Genomic DNA, 23,567 nt, shown 5'->3' with positions numbered 1-23,567 from the left:
ATCCCCCTCTCTAATGCGGATGAGGTTATAGGCACCTCTTAAGTCCAGTTTAGTAAAGATGTGGGCACCTTGGAGGCGATCAAAGAGTTCAGAGATGAGGGGTAGGGGGTAGCGGTTCTTAACCGTGATTTTATTAAGACCGCGGTAGTCAATGCAAGGACGTAGGGAGCCATCTTTTTTGGACACAAAGAAAAATCCGGCTCCGGCAGGAGAGGAGGATTTACGGATAAAGCCCTTTTTTAAATTTTCCTGGACGTATTCAGACATGGCAAGAGTCTCTGGGGCAGAGAGAGGATAAATTCTGCCCCGGGGTGGAGTAGTGCCCGGGAGGAGGTCGATAGGACAATCATAAGGCCTGTGAGGAGGTAGAGTCTCAGCTTGTTTTTTGCAGAAAACATCCGCGAAGTCCATATAGGCCTTAGGGAGACCGGTTACTGGAGGAACCACAGAGTCACGGCAAGGGTTACTGGGAACCGGTTTTAGACAGTCCTTGGAACAAGAGGGCCCCCAACTCTTGATCTCCCCAGTGGACCAATCCAGGGTTGGGGAATGAAGTTGAAGCCAGGGAAGTCCAAGGAGAATTTCCGAGGTGCAATTGGGGAGGACCAAAAGTTCAATCCTCTCGTGATGAGATCCGATGCTCATTAGTGTCACGATGCCGGCTGGCAGGAGGTGGATCCTCTGTGCCAGAGAGGGATAGGCGAGGACCGCGCTAGTGGACCGGTTCTAAGCCACTACAGGTATTCACCAGAGCCCGCCGCAAAGCGGGATGGTCTTGCTGCGGCGGTAGTGACCAGGTCGTATCCACTAGCAACGGCTCACCTCTCTGGCTGCTGAAGATACTGAAGAAAGGCGAGGTACAAGGGAGTAGGCAGTAGCAAGGTCGGACGTAGCAGAAGGTCGGGGGCAGGCGGCAAGGTTCGTAGTCAGGGGAGATAGCAAAGGTACTGGTACACAGGCTATAAAACACACAATACGCTTTCACTGGCACTAAGGCAACAAGATCCGGCAAGGGAGTGCAAGGGAGGAGACTAGATATAGCCAGGGAACAGGTGGGAACCAATTAAGCTAATTGGGCCAGGCACCAATCATTGGTGCACTGGCCCTTTAAGTCTCAGGGAGCTGGCGCGCGCGCGCCCTAGAGAGCGGAGCCGCGCGCGCCAGCACATGACAGCAGGGGACGGGAACGGGTAAGTGACCTGGGATGCGATTCGCGAGCGGGCGCGTCCCGCTGTGCGAATCGCATCCCCAACGGCCATGACAGAGCAGCGCTCCCGGTCAGCGGGACTGACCGGGGAGCTGCAGGGAAAGAGACGCCGTGAGCGCTCCGGGGAGGAGCGGGGACCCGGAGCGCTAGGCGTAACAGTACCCCCCCCCTTAGGTCTCCCCTTCTCTTTATCGGGTAACTGCCTCCCCTGGGATGAGGACACCGGGAAAGGATGGAGGGATTCCTCAACGGCAGGCAGAACCGCAGGAGTAGGAATGGGGAGAGAGGGCAGAGGGCGGGACCTGGCACGGGGCAGTGTGACACCAGGACGAGGGCCATGAGGGGACACAGAAGCTTGCCTGATGGAACTGGGAGGGGGGGAGGGGCATTTCCTGTGGCAGGCAGAGTCCTTAATGACCTTAGGGGGACCAGATACAGGAGGAACCACAGAGTTACGGCAAGGGTTACTGGGAACCGGTTTTAGACAGTTCTTGGAACAAGAGGACCCCCAACTCTTGATCTCCCCAGTGGACCAATCCAGGGTTGGGGAATGAAGTTGAAGCCAGGGAAGTCCAAGGAGAATTTCCGAGGTGCAATTGGGGAGGACCAAAAGTTCAATCCTCTCGTGGTGAGATCCGATGCTCATAAGAAGGGGCTCCGTGCGGAAACGTATGGTACAGTCCAACCTGGCTCCGTTGACCGCGGAAATGTGGAGTGGCTTGACAAGACGGGTCACCGGAATACGGAATTTATTCACAAAGGAGTCCCGAATAAAATTCCCAGAAGCTCCAGAGTCCAGGCAGGCCACGGCTGAGAGGGGAGAGCTGGCTGAAGTGGAAATCCGAACAGGTACCGTGAGACGTGGAGAAGCCGACTTGGCATCAAGAGACGCCACACCCACGAGAGCTGAGTGCGAGCGTGCGTTTCCCAGACGTGGAGGACGGATTGGGCAATCCACCAGAAAATGTTCAGTACTGGCACAGTACAGACAAAGATTCTCTTCCTTACGGCGATTCCTCTCTTCCAGGGTCAGGCGAGACCGATCCACTTGCATGGCCTCCTCGGCGGGAGGCCTAGGCGCAGATTGCAGTGGAGACTGTGGGAGAGGTGGCCAGAGATCTAAGTCTTTTTCCTGGCGGAGCTCTTGATGCCTCTCAGAAAAACGCATGTCAATGCGAGTGGCTAGATGAATGAGTTCATGCAGGCTAGCAGGAGTCTCTCGTGCGGCCAGAACATCTTTAATGTTGCTGGATAGGCCTTTTTTAAAGGTCGCGCAGAGAGCCTCATTATTCCAGGATAGTTCAGAAGCAAGAGTACGGAATTGTATGGCGTACTCGCCAACGGAGGAATTACCCTGGACCAGGTTCAGCAGGGCAGTCTCAGCAGAAGAGGCTCGGGCAGGTTCCTCAAAGACACTTCGAATTTCCGAGAAGAAGGAGTGAACAGAGGCAGTGACGGGGTCATTGCGGTCCCAGAGCGGTGTGGCCCATGACAGGGCTTTTCCAGACAGAAGGCTGACTACGAAAGCCACCTTAGACCTTTCAGTAGGAAACAGGTCCGACATCATCTCCAAGTGCAGAGAACATTGCGAAAGGAAGCCACGGCAAAACTTAGAGTCCCCATTAAATTTGTCCGGCAAAGACAGGCGGAGGCTAGGAGTGGCCACTCGCTGCGGAAGGGGTGCAGGAGCTGGCGGAGGAGATGATTGCTGATGAAGTTGCGACTGAAGTTGGTGCACAATGGTGGACATTTCTGACATCTGGTGGGTTAGATGGGCGATCTGTCGGGCTTGCTGGGCGACCACCGTGGTGATATCAGAGGCAACTGGCAGGGGAACCTCAGCGGGATCCATGGCCGGATCTACTGTCACGATGCCGGCTGGCAGGAGGTGGATCCTCTGTGCCAGAGAGGGATAGGCGAGGACCGCGCTAGTGGACCGGTTCTAAGCCACTACAGGTATTCACCAGAGCCCGCCGCAAAGCGGGATGGTCTTGCTGCGGCGGTAGTGACCAGGTCGTATCCACTAGCAACGGCTCACCTCTCTGGCTGCTGAAGATACTGAAGAAAGGCGAGGTACAAGGGAGTAGGCAGTAGCAAGGTCGGACGTAGCAGAAGGTCGGGGGCAGGCGGCAAGGTTCGTAGTCAGGGGAGATAGCAAAGGTACTGGTACACAGGCTATAAAACACACAATACGCTTTCACTGGCACTAAGGCAACAAGATCCGGCAAGGGAGTGCAAGGGAGGAGACTAGATATAGCCAGGGAACAGGTGGGAACCAATTAAGCTAATTGGGCCAGGCACCAATCATTGGTGCACTGGCCCTTTAAGTCTCAGGGAGCTGGCGCGCGCGCGCCCTAGAGAGCGGAGCCGCGCGCGCCAGCACATGACAGCAGGGGACGGGAACGGGTAAGTGACCTGGGATGCGATTCGCGAGCGGGCGCGTCCCGCTGTGCGAATCGCATCCCCAACGGCCATGACAGAGCAGCGCTCCCGGTCAGCGGGACTGACCGGGGAGCTGCAGGGAAAGAGACGCCGTGAGCGCTCCGGGGAGGAGCGGGGACCCGGAGCGCTAGGCGTAACAATTAGAAGGGGCTCCGTGCGGAAACGTATGGTACAGTCCAATCTTTCATTGTTTACACAATTGTTGTAAAGGGGTCTGGCGAGACTGGTCACTGGGATGTTGAACCTGTTGACGAGAGAGGCCAAAATAAAATTTCCTGCAGATCCAGAGTCCAAGAAGGCCACAGTAGAGAAGGAGAAGGCAGAGGCAGACATCCGCACAGGCACAGTAAGACGTGGAGAAGCAGAGTAGACATCAAGGACTGTCTCACTTTTGTGCGGAGTCAGCGTACGTCTTTCCAGGCGGGGAGGACGGATAGGACAATCCCTCAGGAAGTGTTCGGTACTAGCACAGTACAGGCAGAGGTTCTCCATGCGGCGTCGTGTCCTCTCTTGAGGTGTCAGGCGAGACCGGTCGACCTGCATAGCCTCCACGGCGGGAGGCACAGGAACGGATTGCAGGGGACCAGAGGAGAGAGGAGCCGAGGAGAAGAAACGCCTCGTGCGAACAGAGTCCATATCTTGGCGGAGCTCCTGACGCCTTTCGGAAAAACGCATGTCAATGCGAGTGGCTAGGTGAATGAGTTCATGTAGATTAGCAGGAATTTCTCGTGCGGCCAGAACATCTTTAATGTTGCTGGATAGGCCTTTTTTAAAGGTCGCGCAGAGGGCCTCATTATTCCAGGATAATTCTGAAGCAAGAGTACGGAATTGTACGGCATACTCGCCAACGGAAGAATTACCCTGGACCAGGTTCAACAGGGCAGTCTCAGCAGAAGAGGCTCGGGCAGGTTCCTCAAAGACACTTCGGATTTCCGAGAAGAAGGAGTGTACAGAGGCAGTGACGGGGTCATTGCGGTCCCAGAGCGGTGTGGCCCAAGACAGGGCTTTTCCAGACAGAAGGCTGACTACGAAAGCCACCTTAGACCTTTCAGTGGGAAACAGGTCCGACATCATCTCCAGATGCAGGGAACATTGGGAAAGAAAGCCACGGCAAAACTTAGAGTCCCCATCAAATTTATCCGGCAAGGATAGGCGTAGACCAGGAGCGGCCACTCGCTGCGGAGGAGGTGCAGGAGCTGGCGGAGGAGATGACTGCTGAAGCTGTGGTAGTAACTGCTGTAGCATAACGGTCAGTTGAGACAGCTGTTGGCCTTGTTGCGCTATCTGTTGTGACTGCTGGGCGACCACAGTGGTAAGGTCAGCGACAACTGGCAGAGGAACTTCAGCGGGATCCATGGCCGGATCTACTGTCACGATGCCGGCTGGCAGGTAGTGGATCCTCTGTGCCAGAGAGGGATTGGCGTGGACCGTGCTAGTGGATCGGTTCTAAGTCACTACTGGTTTTCACCAGAGCCCGCCGCAAAGCGGGATGGTCTTGCTGCGGCGGTAGTGACCAGGTCGTATCCACTAGCAACGGCTCACCTCTCTGGCTGCTGAAGATAGGCGCGGTACAAGGGAGTAGACAGAAGCAAGGTCGGACGTAGCAGAAGGTCGGGGCAGGCAGCAAGGATCGTAGTCAGGGGCAACGGCAGGAGGTCTGGAACACAGGCTAGGAACACACAAGGAAACGCTTTCACTGGCACGATGGCAACAAGATCCGGCAAGGAAGTGCAGGGGAAGTGAGGTGATATAGGGAAGTGCACAGGTGAAGACACTAATTGGAATCACTGCGCCAATCAGCGGCGCAGTGGCCCTTTAAATCGCAAAGACCCGGCGCGCGCGCGCCCTAGGGAGCGGGGCCGCGCGCGCCGGGACAGGACCGAGGGAGAGCGAGTCAGGTACGGGAGCCGGGGTGCGCATCGCGAGCGGGCGCTACCCGCATCGCGAATCGCATCCCGGCTGGAAGCGAAATCGCAGCGCCCCGGGTCAGTGGATCTGACCGGAGCGCTGCAGCGGGGAGAGTGTAGCGAGCGCTCCGGGGAGGAGCGGGGACCCGGAGCGCTCGGCGTAACATGAACTCTACATGAGAACACTCAGTATAGTCAGTATAGTATATGTATGTTTTCCCCAACTGCAGAAGAAAATTCTAAATAGCAAACCTAGGTAATACTGAATTTTATGTCCTTTGCTCTATGCTTTTAGAAAATAGATATAACATCATTATATGTATATTTGTAACATACATTTGTTAAAAATGTGTGTATTTTCATGTGAAAAAAATGCTGTCCCTGCAGCTATTGTCTGTGTGTCTCTTTGAGCATACCAAACACAGGAAGTAAGGGCAGGACAAGCAGGGCTCTGTGCAGGCTCCTGGCTTTTCAATCATCCTGCTGTGGGAGCCGGGGGCATGTCACAGAGCCTCAGTGTACAGAGCCCTGCTTGTCCTCTGTGCCCAGAGCCTTACTTGTCCTCAGTGCACTGAGCCCTGCTTGTCCTCTGTGCCCATAGCCCTGCTTGTCCTCTGTGCCCCGAGCCCTGCTTGTCCTCAGTGTACAGAGCCCTGCTTGTCCTCTGTGCCCAGAGCGAGCCCTGCTTGTCCTCAGTGTACAGAGCCCTGCTTGTTCTCAGTGTACAGAGACCTGCTTGTCCTCAGTGCACAGAGCCCTGCTTGTCCTCAGTGTACAGAGCCCTGCTTGTCCTCAGTGTACAGAGCCCTGCTTGTCCTCAGTGTACAGAGCCCTGCTTGTCCTCAGTGTACAGAGCCCCGCTTGTCCTCATTGTACAGAGCCCCGCTTGTCCTCAGTGTACAGAGCCCTGCTTGTCCACCCACACTTCCTGTATTTGGTCTCCTCAAAGAGACATGCATGCAATAGCTGCAGGACAAAAATATACACATTTTTTAACCAATGTATATTACAAATATACTACATACATATGCCTCACCTTTTATTACCCCTTTTTACATTCTGTTTGGAAAGAAGGATCCTTAGCAAGAACTATACCAGGCCATATTTTCCATTTCCTCTTATTTTTTTGCTTCTTTCCCCCCCCCCCCCCCCGTCCAGTAAATGATAGCTGTATATTTCAAATAAGCATTGTGTTTCTTAAGGCATACTACCTTTACAAGGAAAATGTTTCAAAAGCAAATAATTCAGTACCCATCAAGTTCCATTTACTTTTGGTTAAAATAGTTATTAGTATACAGTATACACATCTATATAGAGATTGCAGTATAATACATGTTTTGGGTTTACTATCTATAAAAAGATTTGAATTTAAATTTTTATTTAGTTAACTTATTAATACATTTCTGCAGGGCTTGCTTACTGTCGTCATTTGTCCACTGTGCGAACACATCTCTCGGCCCTGGTCCATCACTCAATAATACCACCTGACAAACCCTCTGATGCTTCAGGTGGTCTAACCAAAGAAGTTTGGAGCAAGTATGAGAAGGATATGAAGGTAAACTGCAGAGGAAGTAACTAACAAATTAATTAACTAATTAACTTGGTACTAAAAAAATTATTTTGTACAGCTACTGCACGATTTCACATAAAGAGGATCCTTGGGCTTTCCTGATCTGCCTGTTTTTTGTAAATACTTCCCTTGAAATTACAATTCTTGATCATTTTTGTGTTGTGCTGTTCATCTTTTATTATTACTAGAAATGTACGACTAAATAGCCGAGTAGGTGTTACAAGTTGGGTTGTGTTCCTAAACTGTCTGATACTGTCAGCTTTAATTGAACAGTCTCAAAACAATATAGGGACATACTGGGTAACACCCAATTGGCTTTTTAGAATAATAGAGGAACAGCACAACACAGAGCCATAATTTTTATTTTATGGGGAATACAGGAATTTACTAAAACAGGCATATCAAGGGAGACCATCCATCCTTTTAAAGGGGTACTCCGGTGGAAAACATTTATTTTTTTTAAATGAACTGGTGCCAGAAAGTTAAACAGATTTCTAAATTACATCTATTTAAAAATCTTAAACCTTCCAGTATTTATCAGCTGCTGTATACTACAGAGGAAGTTCTTTTTTTTTTTTTTCTTTTCTGTCTGACCACAATGCTCTCTGCTGACACCTCTCTCCATGTCAGGAACTGTCCAGAGCAGCATAGGTTTGCTATGGGGATTTGTTGGTGTCAACAGAGAGCATTGTGGTCAGACAGAAAAGAAATAAAAAAATAAAATTAAAATAAAAACTTCCTCTGTAGTATACAGCAGCTGATAAGACCTGGAAAGATTAATATTTTTAAATAGAAGTAATTTAAAAATCTGTTTAGCTTTCTAGAAACAGTTCATTTAAAAAAATTGTTTTCCACCGGAGTACCCCTTTAAGCAGTGGTCCTTTACCTGTGGCCTGCATTGTGGTTGATAAATGTTGGTTGGGTTTAGTGGCATATAGTGAAGGACTTCACTGAGCACACCCTGCTGTTTATAATGGTAGTCACGCACTAAAGCTTACCCATCCTTTTGACATGTCATAGTAACATGCCAGGTGTTTCGATCAGTGAGGGTCTGGGTGTTGAGATAATGGTAGGCATCCTTGTAGTGACAGGTACACTTTAATTTCCCATGTAGTGGCACTGCAGATACATTGAACACCTACTGCCAAGGTTCCCAACAGATTACAACTACTAACTGAGGGTCCCAGCTGGGGAACACTTTATGGCCTGCTTATTTTATCAGGTATGAAGGGTCCAAAGCAGCAAATCCAAGTACACTATGGGCCTCATTTACTAAGCTGAAACCGACCAGTTTTTGTCTAGTTATTTTGTCTGAGACATGTCTGCGACAGTGTGCGCCTGAAAAATCCGACAAACCCGAAAAGGGGCGTGGTCTGTCACAGAAGGTGGCTTGACCGACAAAAGGGGGCGTGGTTTCACAACCCGACCGATTTACTATGGAATTCACAGAAAATCCTGTGGGTAAATGGCTGGAAATATCGGCCTAGAAAAAGCTGGTCAGAAAATGTTCCCGACTTTTCCCAATAGTAAATAGAGAGGAATCCTGCATGTCTGAAACAACTTTTCCCACTAGTAAAAACCTAAAACTCTTAGTAAATGAGGCCCTATATGTACATGTCTTAAAGGGGTATTCCACTGGAAATCATTGTTTTTTAAATTCAACTGGTGCCAGAAAGTTAAACAAATTTGTAAATTACTTCTATTAAAAAAATCTTAATCCTTCCAGTACGTTTCAACTGCTGTATGCTCCACAGGAAATTATTTTCTTTTTCAATTTCCTTTTTGTCTGACCAAAGTGCTCTCTGCTGACACCTCTGTACATTTTAGGATCTGTCCAGAGCAGGATATGTTTGCTATGGGGATTTACTCCTACTCTGGACAGTTCCTAAAATGGACAGAGGTCTCAGCAGAGAGCACTGTTGTCAGACAGAAAAGGAAATTCAAAAAGAAAAGATCTTCCTGTGGAGCATATAGCAGCTGAAAAGTACTGGAAGGATTAAGATTTTTTAATAGAAGTAATTTACAAATCTGTTTAACTTTCTGGCACCAGTTGATTAAAAAAATTTCTTCCAGTGGAGTACCCCTTTAATAAGTGATGTCTACTTTACATATTCAGAATATAACCAGTATATCCAGGAATCCATTAAAAGGCGTATATAAGATCCCCTAATAATGCTAAACTGAATTGTCAGACTGCATATGCTAAATAGCCCATCCATTGGTGATCCAGTATACCCACTTATACGTTAAGGACCATCCTGGTATTTTCTGTTGGTCAGTGCAGAGCATGAAGGTTGCTTGTGTATTAGGATTTTTCTGCCTCTTCTTAGAAACAATACCTGTGGAGCCCAATATTGACTTCCCAGTATTTGAAATATCTTCACATTTACTTTTTTCAGCACCTTGTTCTTTTGCCAGGACAAAAATCTAAACTGCATATTTTTTTCTATTTTGTTTATACTCAGGCCATAAATCATTCTGTGCAATTTCATCTTTGTGCTTTACACTTTTTAATCTCCTTTTGTGACAAGATGAATTTGCTACATTATATTTGCTACTAGACAGCCCATTAAAAAGTGAATGCTGGGGCATCTTAAAACATTAACCTCTGGACTCTGGTGACACAAGCTGCTGTTAGAGAAGAAGGTGGATGGCTCGTCTTGGTTTTAACCATAGATTATAGAGATTTTGCTCGCTGTATAATGTTGCTTTTATCTGATTTTTAACCCCTTAAAGATAATGGACGTAAATGGACGTCTTGGTGACGTGGTACTTAACGCACCATGACGTACATTTACGCGCCGACATGATTGCGTGCACCGGAGCGGTGCTCGCGTCATGCCTGGCAGGTCCCGGTTGCTATCAGCAGCCAAGGACCCGCCGGTAATGGCGGACATCAGTGATCGCGCAGATGTCCGCCATTAACCCCTCCGATGCCATGATCAATACAGATCACGGCATCTGCGGCATTGCGGTACTTTCAATGGATGTTCGGATCGCCCACAGCGCTGCCGCGGTGATCCGATCATCCAGCATGGTGGCCGGAGGTCCCCTCACCTTGCTCCGACCATCTCCCGGGGTCTTCTGCTCTGGTCTGAGATGGAGCAGACCAGAGCAGAAGATCACAGATAATACTGAGCAGTGCTGTGTCCTATACATAGCACTGCACAGTATTAGCAATCAACTGATTGCTATGAATAGTCCCCTATGGGGACATATAAAGTGTAAAAAAAATCCCCTCCCCCAATAAAATAGTAAAACGTCCGTTTTTCCCATTTTACCCCCAAAAAAGCGTAAAAAAAGGAATTAATACACATATTTGGTATCGCCGCGTGCGTAAAAGTCTGAACTATTTAATAGTTATACTATTTAAACTATTAAAATATATTGTTAATTATCCCGTACGGTGAACGGCGTAAACGTAAAAAAATTAAAAAAAAGTCCAAAATTGCTGCTTTTTTGTCACATTTTATTCCAAAAAAAATTTATAAAAAATTTATCAAAAGTAAAACCTAAGCAAAAGTGATACTGATAACAACAACCGATCATGGCGCAAAAAATGAGCCCTCATATCGCCCCATATACGGAAAAATGAGAAAGTTATAGGTGGTCAAAATAGGGCAATTTCAAACATACTAATTTTGTTAAAATGGTTTGAGATTTTTTTTAAGCAGTACATTTATAGAAAAGAATATAATCATGGGTATCATTTTAATTGTATTGACGCACAGAATAAAGAAAACATGTCATCTTTACCGGAAAGTGTACAGCGTGAAAACAAAACCTTCCAAAATTTGCTAAATTGCGTTTTTCTTTTCAATTTTCCCACATAAATAATATTTGTTTGGTTGCGCCGTACATTTTATGGTAAAATAAGTGATGTAATTACAAAGTACAATTGGTGACGCAAAAAACAAGCCCTCATATGGGTCTGTGGATGGAAATATAAGAGAGTTATGATTTTTAGAAGGCGAGGAGGAAAAAACGAAAATGCAAAAATAAAATTGGTCTGGTCCTTAAGGCCAAAATGGGTCTGGTCCTTAAGGGGTTAAAGTCTGTTAGGAAACAAGGAGGCACCTGGAGGCACATGGTACTTCCTGGGTCAAAACTTAACGGCTTTTACAGTCATGGCCGTAAATGTTGGCACCCCTGAAATTTGTCTTGAAATTGCTCACAGAAAAGGATTGCAGTAACACGTTTTGCTATACACATGTTTATTCCCTTTGTGTGTATTGGTACTAAACCAAAAAAGGGAGGAAGAAAAGCAAATTGGACATAATGTCACACCAAACTCCAAAAATGGGCTGGACAAAATTTTTGTCACCCTTTTAAAATTGTGGCAAAATAAGATTGTTTCAAGCTTGTGATGCTCCTTTAAACTCACCTGGGGCAAGTAACAGGTGTGGGCAATATAAAAATCACACCTGAAAGCAGATAAAATGGAGAGAAGTTCACTTAGTCTTTGCACTGTGTGTCTTTGTGTGCCACACTAAGCACGGGCAACAAAAAGAGGAGAAGAGAACTGTCTGAGGACTTGAGAACCAAAAATGTGGAAACATATCAACAATCTCAAGGTTACAAGTCCATCTCCATAGATCTAGATTTGCCTTTGTCCACAGTGCGCAGCATTATCAAGAAGTTTGCAACCCATGGCACTGTAGCTAATCTCCCTGGACGTGGACAGAAGAGAAAAATTGATGAAAGGTGTCAACGGAGGATAGTCCAGATGGTGGAAAAGCAGCCCCAAACAAGTTCCAAGGATATTCAAGCTGTCCTGCAGGCTCAGGGAGCATCAGTGTCTGCGCAAAATATCCGTCGACATTTAATTGAAATGAAACGCTATGGCAGGAGACCCAGGAGGACCCCACTGCTGACACAGAGACATAAAAAAGCAAGACTACATTTTGCCAAAATGAACTTGAGTAAGCCGAAATCCTTCTGGGAAAACTTTGTGTGGACAGATGAGACCAAGATAGAGCTTTTTGGTAAAGTAGATCATTCTACTGTTTACCAAAAATGGAATGAGGCCTACAAAGAAAAGAACACAGTACCTACAGTGAAATATGGTGGAGGTTCAATGATGTTTTGGGGTTGCTTTGCTGCCTCTGGCACTGGACGCCTTGAATGTGTGCAAGGCATCATGAACAATGATTTTTCTCACTGTACAGCCCAGTATCAAAAAGCTGGGTTTGCGTCCGAGATCTTGGGTTTCCCAGCAGGACAATGACCCCAAACATATGTCAAAAAGCACCCAGAAATGGATGGCAACAAAGCGCTGGAGAGTTCTGAAGTGGCCAGCAATGAGTCCAGATCTAAATCCCATTGAACACCTGTGGAGAGATCTTAAAATTCCTGTTGGGAAAAGGCGCACTTCCAATAAGAGAGACCTGGAGCAGTTTGCAAAGGAAGAGTGGTTCAACATTCCGGCTGAGAGGTGTAAGAGGCTTATTGATGGTTATAGGAAGCCAATGATTTAAGTTTTTTTTTCCAAAGGGTGTGCAACCAAATATTAAGTTAAGGATGCCGATAATTTTGTCTAGCTCATTTTTGGAGTTTGGTAGGACATTATGTCCAATTAGCTTTTTTCCCTCCCTTTTTTGGTTTAGTTCCAATACACACACAAAGGGAATAAGCATGTGTATAGCAAAACATGTGTAACTGCAATCTTTTTCTGTGAGAAATACTTCATTTTCTAGAAAAATTTCAGTGGTGCCAACATTTACGGCCATGACTGTATAGGCATCTCTAGTAGAAACCTAAAAGGTGTATTGGCAATATTAAAGGGCTACTCTGGTGGAAAACATTTTTATTTTATTACATTTTTTTCAAATCAACTGGTGCCAGAAAGTTATACAGATTTGTAAATTACTTTTTAAAAATATTAACCCTTCCAGTACTTATCAGCTGCTTTATGCTCCAGATAAAGTTGTATAGTTCTTTTCTGTCTGACCACAGAGCTCTCTGCTGCCACCGCTGTCCATGTCAAGAACTGTCCAGAAAAGGAGCAAATCCCCATAGCAAACCTCTCCTGCTCTGGAAAGTTCCTGACACGGACAGCGGTGGCAGCAGAGAGTACTGCGGTCAGACAAAAAAAACTATTTACATAGCTTCTTTTGGAGCATACAGCAGCTAATAAGTAGTGGGAGGATTAAGATTTTTATATAGACGTAATTAACAAATCTGAATACAAATAGAGAAAACAAGCATGGTTGCACATCCACAACATGCACAATGATCTAATGCCTCTCAGCAACATGTATTAAACTAAATGATCGTTAGTGTACTTTATGATCATGAAGTACAAGCCCACTAGCCACGTCACGGCCACCTGTAGGTAGTGGGTCCCTAACATCCCTAGCATAAAATGGCGTAGCACTGAGCGGCGACCACCACCACCGCAACACCAGTGCCCACAGGGGGAACGACCCACTGGCAGAGCAGCCCCAAGGCCACTCAAACCAGTCCCAGGGCCGCGCCTCCCCATAGACACGATGCCACGGCAGCAATGGACGCCGCACAGCACCACACCAGTGTGAACAAGGTGTAAAAGCTCACTTACCAGGTGCTCCCAGTCAGACTGGGATGCTGCCAGAAAGGAAGCGGCCCTGTGCAGCTTCCTGCTTATATATATATATATATATATATATATATGGCTGCGCTGAGGGGGAGAGGCAGAGTGCAGACCAAGTAAAAGCAACAAAAAAGAGAGGGGGATAGAAAACACAATGACCAAGATTTATCAAACTGTGTGAGAGAAAAAGTGGAGAGATTTTCTCATAGCAACCAATCACAGCTCAGCTTTCACTTTACCAGAGCTTGTTAGCTGAGCTATGATTGGCTGCTATGAGAAAATCTCTCCACTTTTTCTCTCACACAGTTTAATAAATCTGGGCCAATGTGAATACAAATAGAGAACACAGACATGGTTGCACATCCACAACATGTACAATGATCTAATGCCTCTCAGCAACATTTATTAAACTAACAGGTTGTTAGTGTACTTTATGATCATAAAGTGCAAGCCCGCTAGCCACGTCACGGCCACCTGTAAGTAGTGGGTCCCTAACATCCCTAGCATAAAATGGCGTAGCACTGGGCGGCGACCACCACCGCCGCAACACCAGTGCCCATAGGGGCAACGACCCACTGGCAGAGCAGCCCCAATGCCACTCAAACCAGTCCTAGGGCTGCGCCTCCCCATAGACACGGTGCCACGGCAGCAATGGATGTGTATGTATACTAAAAACCTGTTAGTTTTTTAAAGGGTACCTCTCATCAAATAAACTTTTGATATATTTTAGATTAATAAATGTTGAATAACTTTCCAATAGCATGTTAATGAAAAATATGCTTCTTTCTATTGTATTTTTCCCGATCAGTCCTGTCAGCAAGCATTTCTGACTCATGCTGGAGTCCTAAACACTTAGAGCTGCCAGCCTGCTTTGTTCACAGCCAAACAGGCTGTGAACAAAGCAGGCTGGCAGCTCTGAGTGTTCTCCTTTGTGAACAAAGCAGACTGGCAGCTCGTAGTGTTTAGGACTCCAGCATGAGTCTGAAATGCTTGCTGCCAGGACTGGTAGGGAGACCCCTAGTGGTCATTTCTTCAAAGTGGAAAATTAAATATAAAGAAGCATATTTTTTAATAACATGCAATTGTAAAGTTATTCTGCATACATTAATCTATAATATATCAAAAGTTTTTTTGATGAGAGGTACCCTTTAAATTATGCTGAGAAGCAAGTAGATCAAAATACAAATGGTGGATGTGTGGCTATGTTTCTCTTTTTGTGTTGTACATTTGTAGTCTCTCCCTTCTTCCATGGCCTGCACTCCACTCCACCCATTCGGCCCAGGCGTTTTTAATTAGCAGGAGACTGCATAAGGGTTTCTTCCTTACATTCTCCCAGCCCTCTGATAGGGAGCACATGGTAGGTTTTACACTGGTGTGGTTCTCTGTGGCGGCCATTGTTTCTGTGATGCTTTGTCTGTGGGTGGTGCGGCCCAAAGTCAGGGGCTTGGTGGGGCTGCCTGGCCACTGGGTTGTTCCCACTGTGGGCATGGTGTCTCGGAGGCAGTGGTCGCCGCCCGGCGCTAAGCCAGTGTTAGGTTAGGGACCCACTCTGCTAGGTGGCATTGACGTGGCAAGTGGGCTTGTACTTTTTGATCAAAATGTATACTAACAACCTGTTAGTTTTTTAAATTATGCTGAGAAGCAAGTAGATCAAAATACAAATGGTGAAGGTGCGGCTGTTTCTCTATTTGTGTTGTAGTTTACAAATCGGTATAACTTTCTGGCACCAGTTGATTTGGAAAAAAATAGGTTTTCTACTGGGCTTTCTTACTCTTTTAACCAAAGCACAGAGATGCAAATACTATGATGACACATAGAAAATATAGGACTTTTGCCCTGGCACTTAAAGGGGTACTCCGGTGAAAACCTTTTTTCTTTTAAATCAACTGGTGCCAGAAAGTTAAACATATTTTTAAATTACTTCTATAAAAAAATCTTAATCCTTCCAGTACTTATTAGCTGCTGAATGCTATAGAGGAAATTCCTTTCTTGTTGGAACACTGATGACATCACGAGCACAGTGCTCTCTGCTGACATCTCTGTCCATTTTAGCAAACGTGCATAGCAGATATGCTAAAGGCAGCATGGTGGCTTAGTGGTTAGCACTGCTGCCTTGCAGTGCTGGGGCCTTGAGTTCAAATCCCACTACGGTCAACAATCAATAAATAAAGACTTATTATTATTATTATAATAACGTCAGCAGAGAGCACTGTGCTCGTGATGTCATCAGAGAGCATTCCAAAAAGAAAATAATTTCCTCTGTAGTATTCAGCAGCTAATAAGTACAGGAAGGATTAAGACTTTTTAATAAAAGTAATGTAAAAATCTGTTTAACTTTCCGGAGCCATTTGATTTAAAAGAAAAAAGGTTTTCACCGGAGTACCCCTTTAAAAGAATGGTCTGTTACATAAAGGTGGAGAGCTGAGAATAAGCTGGTCTAGCACACTCAGTAAGTGTGAAATGGTAACTGCCATGAAAAGAAAGATCTCTTGATATAGGATTGACACTTTATGGGCCCAAATGTTTGTGTCTAGAAAGAAATATACTCAGAAAACTTTGTTCTATGAGACAGAATTACAAAGAAATGGAGCTGCTGAGGTTGGTGTATTACGGAGGAGTGGAGCACGATATTCGCAAAGAAGTTTGGCCTTTTCTCCTTGGGCATTACAAGTTTGGTATGACTAAGAAAGAAATGGATCGAGTGAGTATTTGAGGGTTTTTTTCTCCATCTTTAATCTTGAAAAAAATTGCATACTTTACATTAAATTGGGTTAAATGCATGGATATTTGCAGGAGCACTGCAAGTTGTTCACTTCTACAGTCCAAGAAGTCCCTTAGTCTATGAAGACCACAACACTGTTCACATGATTTTTTTGGGTCATGACAACATGTAACATACCATTATTCCAAAGTATCTAAATGTCATAACAGTTAAGGGGGACCCAGCATGGAAATGATAAAATAGAAGCAATTGTGTGGGCATGGGAAATGTTAAAGGGGTATTCCAGAAAGTTAAACAGATTTGTAAATTACTTCTATTATAAAATGTTAATCCTACCAGTACTTATCAGCTACTGAAGTTGAGTTGTTCTTTTCTGTCTGACCACAGTGCTCTCTGCTGACACCTCTGTCTGTCTCAGGAACTGTCCAAAGCATTAGAGGTTTGCTATGGGGATTTGCTCCTACTCTGGACAGTTCCTGAGACAGACAGGGGTGTCAGCAGAGAACACAGTGGTCAGACTAAAAAGAAGAACTCAACTTCAGCAGCTGATAAGTACAGGTAGGATTAAGATTTGTAATAGAAGTAATTTATAAATCTTTAACTTTCTGGAGCCAGTTGATATGAAAACAATTGTTTTTCACCGTAATACCCCTTTAAGCCATACATATGATAGTACTATCTGACTGAATTGTGTTTCGATTGAAAAAGGAAGTTGAAATTATGGCACAGGGCACAGAGGTCTGTCTAAAAAAAATTAAATATTTGTAACACCCATTATACACAAGGCTCCTCACTGTAATGGTGGAACTACACATTTTTAGACTTTATGCAGTGTAGCAGCTTGACTTTCAGGTGTAACAGTTTACAAGCAAAGCCTCAATAGGAACTATATAGGAGGAGATTTATCAAAACCTGTCCAGAGGAAAAGTTGCTGAGTTGCCCATAGCAACAAATCAGATCACTTCTTTTATTTTTTAGAGGCCTTTTCAAAAATGAAAGAAGTGATCTGATTGGTTGCTATGGGCAACTCAACAAATTTTCCTCTGGACAGATTTTAATAAATCTCCCCCGTAGTATGTCGCTGTTTGGTGCAACTTACATTCATCTTGCATACAACTAAGCTGAGACTTCCTGTACAGATCATTGCCCAGTAATGCTTCACAGCACAGACAGGAGTACAGTAAAGGAGTACAGTAAATGGTGACACCAGTGATATAGATTCACACAATAGCTTTTGCTTAGAGAAAATCCCCCCTCCCCCCCCCCATATAGAATGTCTGCAATGCATTTAAATGGTAGATATAACAACAATCAGCACAACCTGCAAATTGTAGCATAGACTTTCAACCCGCTTTTGGAGCTCCACTCAACTCCTCAAAGAAATCTCTGTTCAAAATGTAAATGTGCGTGGAAGTAGCACAAAAATAAACATTTCATATGTAGTAACCAATAGGGCAATCCCTCACGGATCCATGGTTACCGTATTTATCGGCGTATGACACGCATTTGTTATGCAAAAATTTTTAGCCTAAAATCTATCTGCGTGTTATACGCCGATAGACTGTGACCACGCAAAAGCCGCTGCAGTTCAATGATTTAAAGCGGGCGCTTTAAATCATTGAACTGCAGCAGCTTCTGCCTGGCCACTGCCCGATTCCCTCCCCGTCCCCGGTTTTATAGTTATATGTCCCGCCATTGCCCAACTCCCTCCCTGTCCCCTGGTTTTATAGTTATATGTCCCGCCATGGCCCAATTCCCTCCCCGTCCCCATTTTATAGTTAAATATCCCGCCGCCGCCATTGCCCAATTCCCTCCCCGTCCCCGGTTTTATAGTTACATGTGCCCTGGGGACTGCGGTCCTTCATGCTCCGGCGGTCTCCTGATCTGTTACTGTGCGCTGCGTAATGACGAGTGACGTCCTCAACACGACGTCACTCGTCAGTCAGTGCGCGGCGCCCAGTGACAGATCAGGAGACCTCTGGAGCATGAAGGACCGCACTCCCCAGGGCACATGTAACTATAAAACCGGGGATGGGGAGGGAATTGGGCAGTGGCGGCGGCGGGATATTTTACTATAAAATGGCGGTCGGGGAGGGAATTGGGCCGTGGCAGCGGCGGGATATTTAACTATAAAACCGGGGACAGGGAGGGAATAGAGCAGCGGCACTATGGACTCTCGGAAGCCACTGCACGTCAATGATTTAAAGCGGTTGCTTTAAATCATTGAACTGCAGAAGCCGCCAGAAACAGGGTGAGGTACACCTGCACACACATACATCCTCATTTTTCCAAGGATATTTTGGTAAAAAAAAATTTTTACCAAAATTTCCTTGGAAAAATTAGGGTGCGTTTTATAGGCCGGTGTGTGCCTCTGTCTGACTCTCCCAGCCATGGACGCGACAGCGTTTCGGGGATGGACCCCCTTAGTCATGCATGTAGTAATTATTTATCGTATTATGTTTTATGCACCTGTTATTTATTACTGGATTGAAAAACTTTTAAGTGTTTTTGTTCTTAACCATAGGTTGATGAAGCAATTGCCTCCAGGTACCAAAAGGTGATGGCAGAATGGAAAGCCTGCGAGGTGATAGTCAAGCTGCGGGAGAAGGAATCTCACTCGGCCATTTATGCTAAGCTGTCGTCTGGTAGTAGTATTGACAGCCATGTGCAACGTCTCATTCACCGGGACTCTACCATTAGTAATGATGTAAGACACCTGGATTTTTCCTTTTTGAACTACAATATAATTTTTCATGACTTTAGAATTTAAAATGTTAATTTTACAACAATTTCTTTCACTTTTCTAACATAGCATATTGTTTTGAGTAAAGATTGAGAACCACTAGAATTACTAGTTTACCTTTTTTGTTATGATTAGTATTATAATTATTATTATCATTGTATGGAAGGCATGTTTGGCCACTAAAGCAAGCTATGGTTATCAACACTGGGATCCAGCTATGAACACAACTATAGGCAACATCTGCATGGAATATTTATGGTCTTTTCATGTTTTTTGGGGTATTTTTATACTTATACTGATAAGTTAATATGTTTCGTATGAGTCCAAGAGCACCAGAGGATCCTTCAGCGCTCTCAGATTCTATTACAATAATTAGCCCCCAGTGTATCAAAGCACCAAGGGTCCTAAAGAAGATAATAGCATTTGGAGATAGTACTGGACCAATCCCTTGCCCCATGAAATTATTTCTTTTGGATTGATTCACAGCCTATTAGGTCCTATAAATCATATGTCCTAAATACGGTATGCAATATTAACATAGCTTCAGAAGGCTTGCACATGTTTAGCATGGATGGTAGGCCTAAGAAGCCCCAGTCTGATTCTGTCAATTATCATAATTAAAGGGGTATTCCAGGAATAAAAAAACAGGCCTTTTTTTTCTGTTAAAGACAGCGCCCTCCTTGTCTCCACTTTGGGTGTGGTATTACAACTTGGCTCCATTCACTTCAGTGGAACTGAGCTGCAGAACCACACCCAAACTGGAGACAAAAAGGGAGAGGTGTTTGAAAGAAAAAAGCCCTGTTTTTTTATTCCTGGAATACCTCTTTAACAAATGTAAATTATACATATTAGTCATGGCTTTCTTATTTTACATTAGTTAATATTTTTATTTCTCAGGTTTTTATGTCTACAGAAGAACTAGATGTGACAGACAGAGATCTCAAATGTCGGAACGATAAAACATCCTTGCTCACCCCTGCTACTCCATCTGCTTTGGTGGCAGCTGAACCACAGCAGTCAGTGGAGTTTGACTCTCCAGATTCTGGTCTTCCCTCTTCTCGTAATTACTCTGTGACTTCTGGGATCCTTTCCAGCATCGATGATCAGCAAAGCATATGCTTTGAGGAAGACGAATCAAGTACAGAGTCTGATAGGACAGAAATGACTTTGGGTTCATCACGAAAAACCAAGGGTGTTCTCAAGATGCAGGATTCTATATGTGAAGAGCAGCTGTGCTCCCAGCTAGAGTATTTAAATAATTCTGAGGATATCTCTTCCATGTGCCCTACTTCATATACAGTAAGTGGTGGTAAACATGCTATTGATGACATTTTCCATTAAAGTGGCCTGTGACATTTTAATTGCTACAGTTTTTTCACAGAATCCTATTTCCATATAAATTGTACTCGGATTGATATGGTTTATTTGTTAAGGATTTTCTCTCTCTCTTTATTAGATAGAATTGTTGGACACTATTGCCTTAAACTTACATCGAATTGACAAGGATGTCCAGAGATGTGATAGGAATTACTGGTATTTTACACCTGATAATTTAGAAAAACTTCGGAACATCATGTGCAGGTACATAAGTCCTGGGCAACTTCATTTTCTGTAAGAAAAAAGAGGTGCAAATTGTTACCAACCATACTATAATAGAAAGCAGCTACATTTTTCTTATCATGTGAAGCCTCTCTATAATAAGCACTACTCACTAAAATGTCATTTTCATGCCTGCCATGTTTGTCATAACCCCGCCCATAGCACGTTTATCATCTTATGTAATTACTGACATTCACCATTTTATAGTCAATTTTGAGCCTGAAAAGGACAGGTAAAAATTGCTGAAAACTTTTTTGCTACTCAGTCCATTTCTGAGTCTTTTTTTATTTTATTTAATTTTTTGCATTTTTCCAATATTTCTTACTTAATTGTCCTTTTTCTTTGATACAACAACCGCTATTATGCAATTTGCAAACCAGATATTCTTGGGTCAAAAATTGTGTGAAAAAGATTTAAAAAAATGGTGATTGAGGTAGTATGGTTGTGGGGGAAAAGTGTAATACATCTAATAGTTGAATCCTGCTGCTTTCCTGTTTCTTACAGCTATGTGTGGGAGCACCTGGATGTAGGGTATGTCCAAGGCATGTGTGACCTCCTGGCTCCATTAATGGTGGTTTTAGAGAATGGTAAGTTAAATAGCCATTAACAAAAAAAATGTTTATGCCATAAAACAATATAAATGTCTGCCTACCTGTTGAAAAATAATACCTAAAAATTCTAGAAATATTTACCATTAAGTTCTTATTTTCCTGCATACTCTTATGTTTCCAAATGTAATATAAATGATACAGAGATGGGCCTGACCACTGAGCAGGCCTTACCACTTTAGTAGGTCATAACCAAGGGCAGAAGGTTATCAAAACAATGCAGGCCCTTGGGGATTAGTAAGTCTATATTTCTCAAATAGCACATTTTCATAAATGCTTGTACATTTGAAATATGTTTCATTTCACATATTGCATCAATTTAGACCTATGTAGCTTTGTTTCACAGGAAGTAGTTTGTCCTAGTTTAGCTGGCTTCCTGTGAACTACAGTATAACATCATTACCTATAAAATCCCTTGTGGCAACTCACACCCACATTGCCACCCTCCTCTATCTGTATATTACTGCTGCTGCTTATACATGTCCCCTGTTTACACATTGCGTTTTGCCTTGTTGTTTCTGCGTTTTTGTAGCAACTTTCCAGAAAACACAGCAAAATGGCTTTATTTTGATTTTGCGCTATCACTGTGAAAATGCATGAATTTTATCGTAGAATTTCTTTAGTCTTGACCCCAATTTTGTTTCAAGTTATAAATGAATCCTATGAGACCGGTTCTTTACCACAAACTATGCTTGATGCAAACATAGTTTTAATTCCCAAAAAGCGTAAAGACCCAGCCCTAGTTGAGTCATATAGACCGATATCCTTGACAAATGCAGGCACTAAATTATTTTCTAAAATACTAACTAAGAGACTAAATGGGGTGATACAGGACCTTATTAATAAGGACCAAAAAGGGTTTATACCTGGGAGGTCTATTTATGAGAACATCAATAGAACATTTGCAGGGATCCAGATAATGGAGAAGGACCTCCACTCCATTCTGTCACTGGATGCAGTCAAGGTGTTTGACAGAGTGGAGTGGAGACTTCATGTGGAGGACACTGGAAGAGTTCAGGCTGGGACCACATTATCTAGACCTAGTCAAAATGCTTTATTATACACCAGATGGCCGCTGTATTAATTGACGGCATATCCTCTGAGTGATTTGAACTATCCAGAGGTACATGCCAAGGCTGTCCCCTCTCCCCTTTGCTTTTTTCTTTATATATTGAATCCCTTGCCCTAGCAATAAGAGCAGATAAAGAGATTGAAGGGTTTGGACTTAGAGTTGAGTAGGATAAAATACCACTTTACGCAGACAACATTTTGCTCTATATTAAAAATCCTATAGCTGTGATAACCTAAAGTTATGTCTATTATTGGAAAATACGGTTGTATATCCGGGCTGCATATAAACTGGACTAAGCCCTATTTAATACCATTGAACCATGAGCCAAAGAGGAAGAAATTTACATTTAAGATACCTAAAGGGGGAACTATAACATATTTAGGCATCAAGTTATCATCAGACCCTAAGTCCTTTTTTTCTGACAATGTTAAGCCTTACTTGTTAAACTTAAAAAAGATAATAGCAGTGTGGGAAAAACGACCCCTCTCCATGGGAGATAGAATCTTTATTATTAAAATGATTATTTTGCCCCAATTACTATATATTTTAAATTCAGATTCACCGATCTGGGTCACCACCTCCTGGTTTGACAAACTAGAACTTAGTATGGGTAAATTTGTGTGGGGAAGAAAAAGGGTAAGGCTAAAATAGTTAATAAAAATTTCAGAATAGGACAATTTTTGTGTATACATAACTTGTACTACTCCCCCAGAAAGCTTTTCAGGTTTAACTGTTGGGTAGACTCTAATTGCCCAAGCTGCGGTATGGAGGATTTCAATTTCCACCACATGATATGGGTATGCCAAGAAACTCAAAAATACTTTGAGAAAGTATTAAGGGAAATGGAGAATTTCAAATGTCGAATCTCTTACATTTCAAGAGGTTATATTGGGTATCAAGAATTGAAATGGAATAGAAGGTATTCTGCCAATTAAGCTTTTCCTCTGTGCTAAAGTTATTCTAAGGAACTGGTTTTCAGATAATGCACCGAGCTTTGAAGCCTGGATTCATTTGGTCAGAAAAATCAGGGAAGAGTTCTAAGAGAAAGCTTATTTGGCAAAATAAAATTTAGGAGAAATGGTTTTAATAATTTAATTTTTTTATTTTTTTTTCCTCGTGGAGGAAT

At 44.1% G+C, this 23,567-nt stretch overlaps 1 protein-coding gene across 6 annotated transcripts in view; it reads left to right on the top strand.

The window, feature by feature from the left end:
• SGSM2 (small G protein signaling modulator 2) overlaps window positions 1-23,567 on the top strand; it is a 469,837-nt gene that overhangs the window by 433,901 nt on the left and 12,369 nt on the right. For all 6 annotated transcript variants that reach the window (XM_056558465.1, XM_056558464.1, XM_056558463.1 and 3 more), the window contains 6 exons: window positions 6,966-7,111; window positions 16,270-16,398; window positions 18,944-19,126; window positions 20,060-20,461; window positions 20,619-20,743; window positions 21,266-21,348. In XM_056558465.1, coding sequence (XP_056414440.1) covers window positions 6,966-7,111; window positions 16,270-16,398; window positions 18,944-19,126; window positions 20,060-20,461; window positions 20,619-20,743; window positions 21,266-21,348 — 1,068 coding nt within the window. The remainder of the gene's footprint in view (window positions 1-6,965; window positions 7,112-16,269; window positions 16,399-18,943; window positions 19,127-20,059; window positions 20,462-20,618; window positions 20,744-21,265; window positions 21,349-23,567) is intronic.

This window comes from Hyla sarda, chromosome 2, assembly GCF_029499605.1.
Source record: "Hyla sarda isolate aHylSar1 chromosome 2, aHylSar1.hap1, whole genome shotgun sequence".
NCBI classification, from domain to species: Eukaryota; Metazoa; Chordata; class Amphibia; order Anura; family Hylidae; genus Hyla; species Hyla sarda.
The sequence above is the reverse complement of the archived record's forward strand: the minus strand, read 5'-3'. Positions and strand labels throughout refer to the sequence as shown.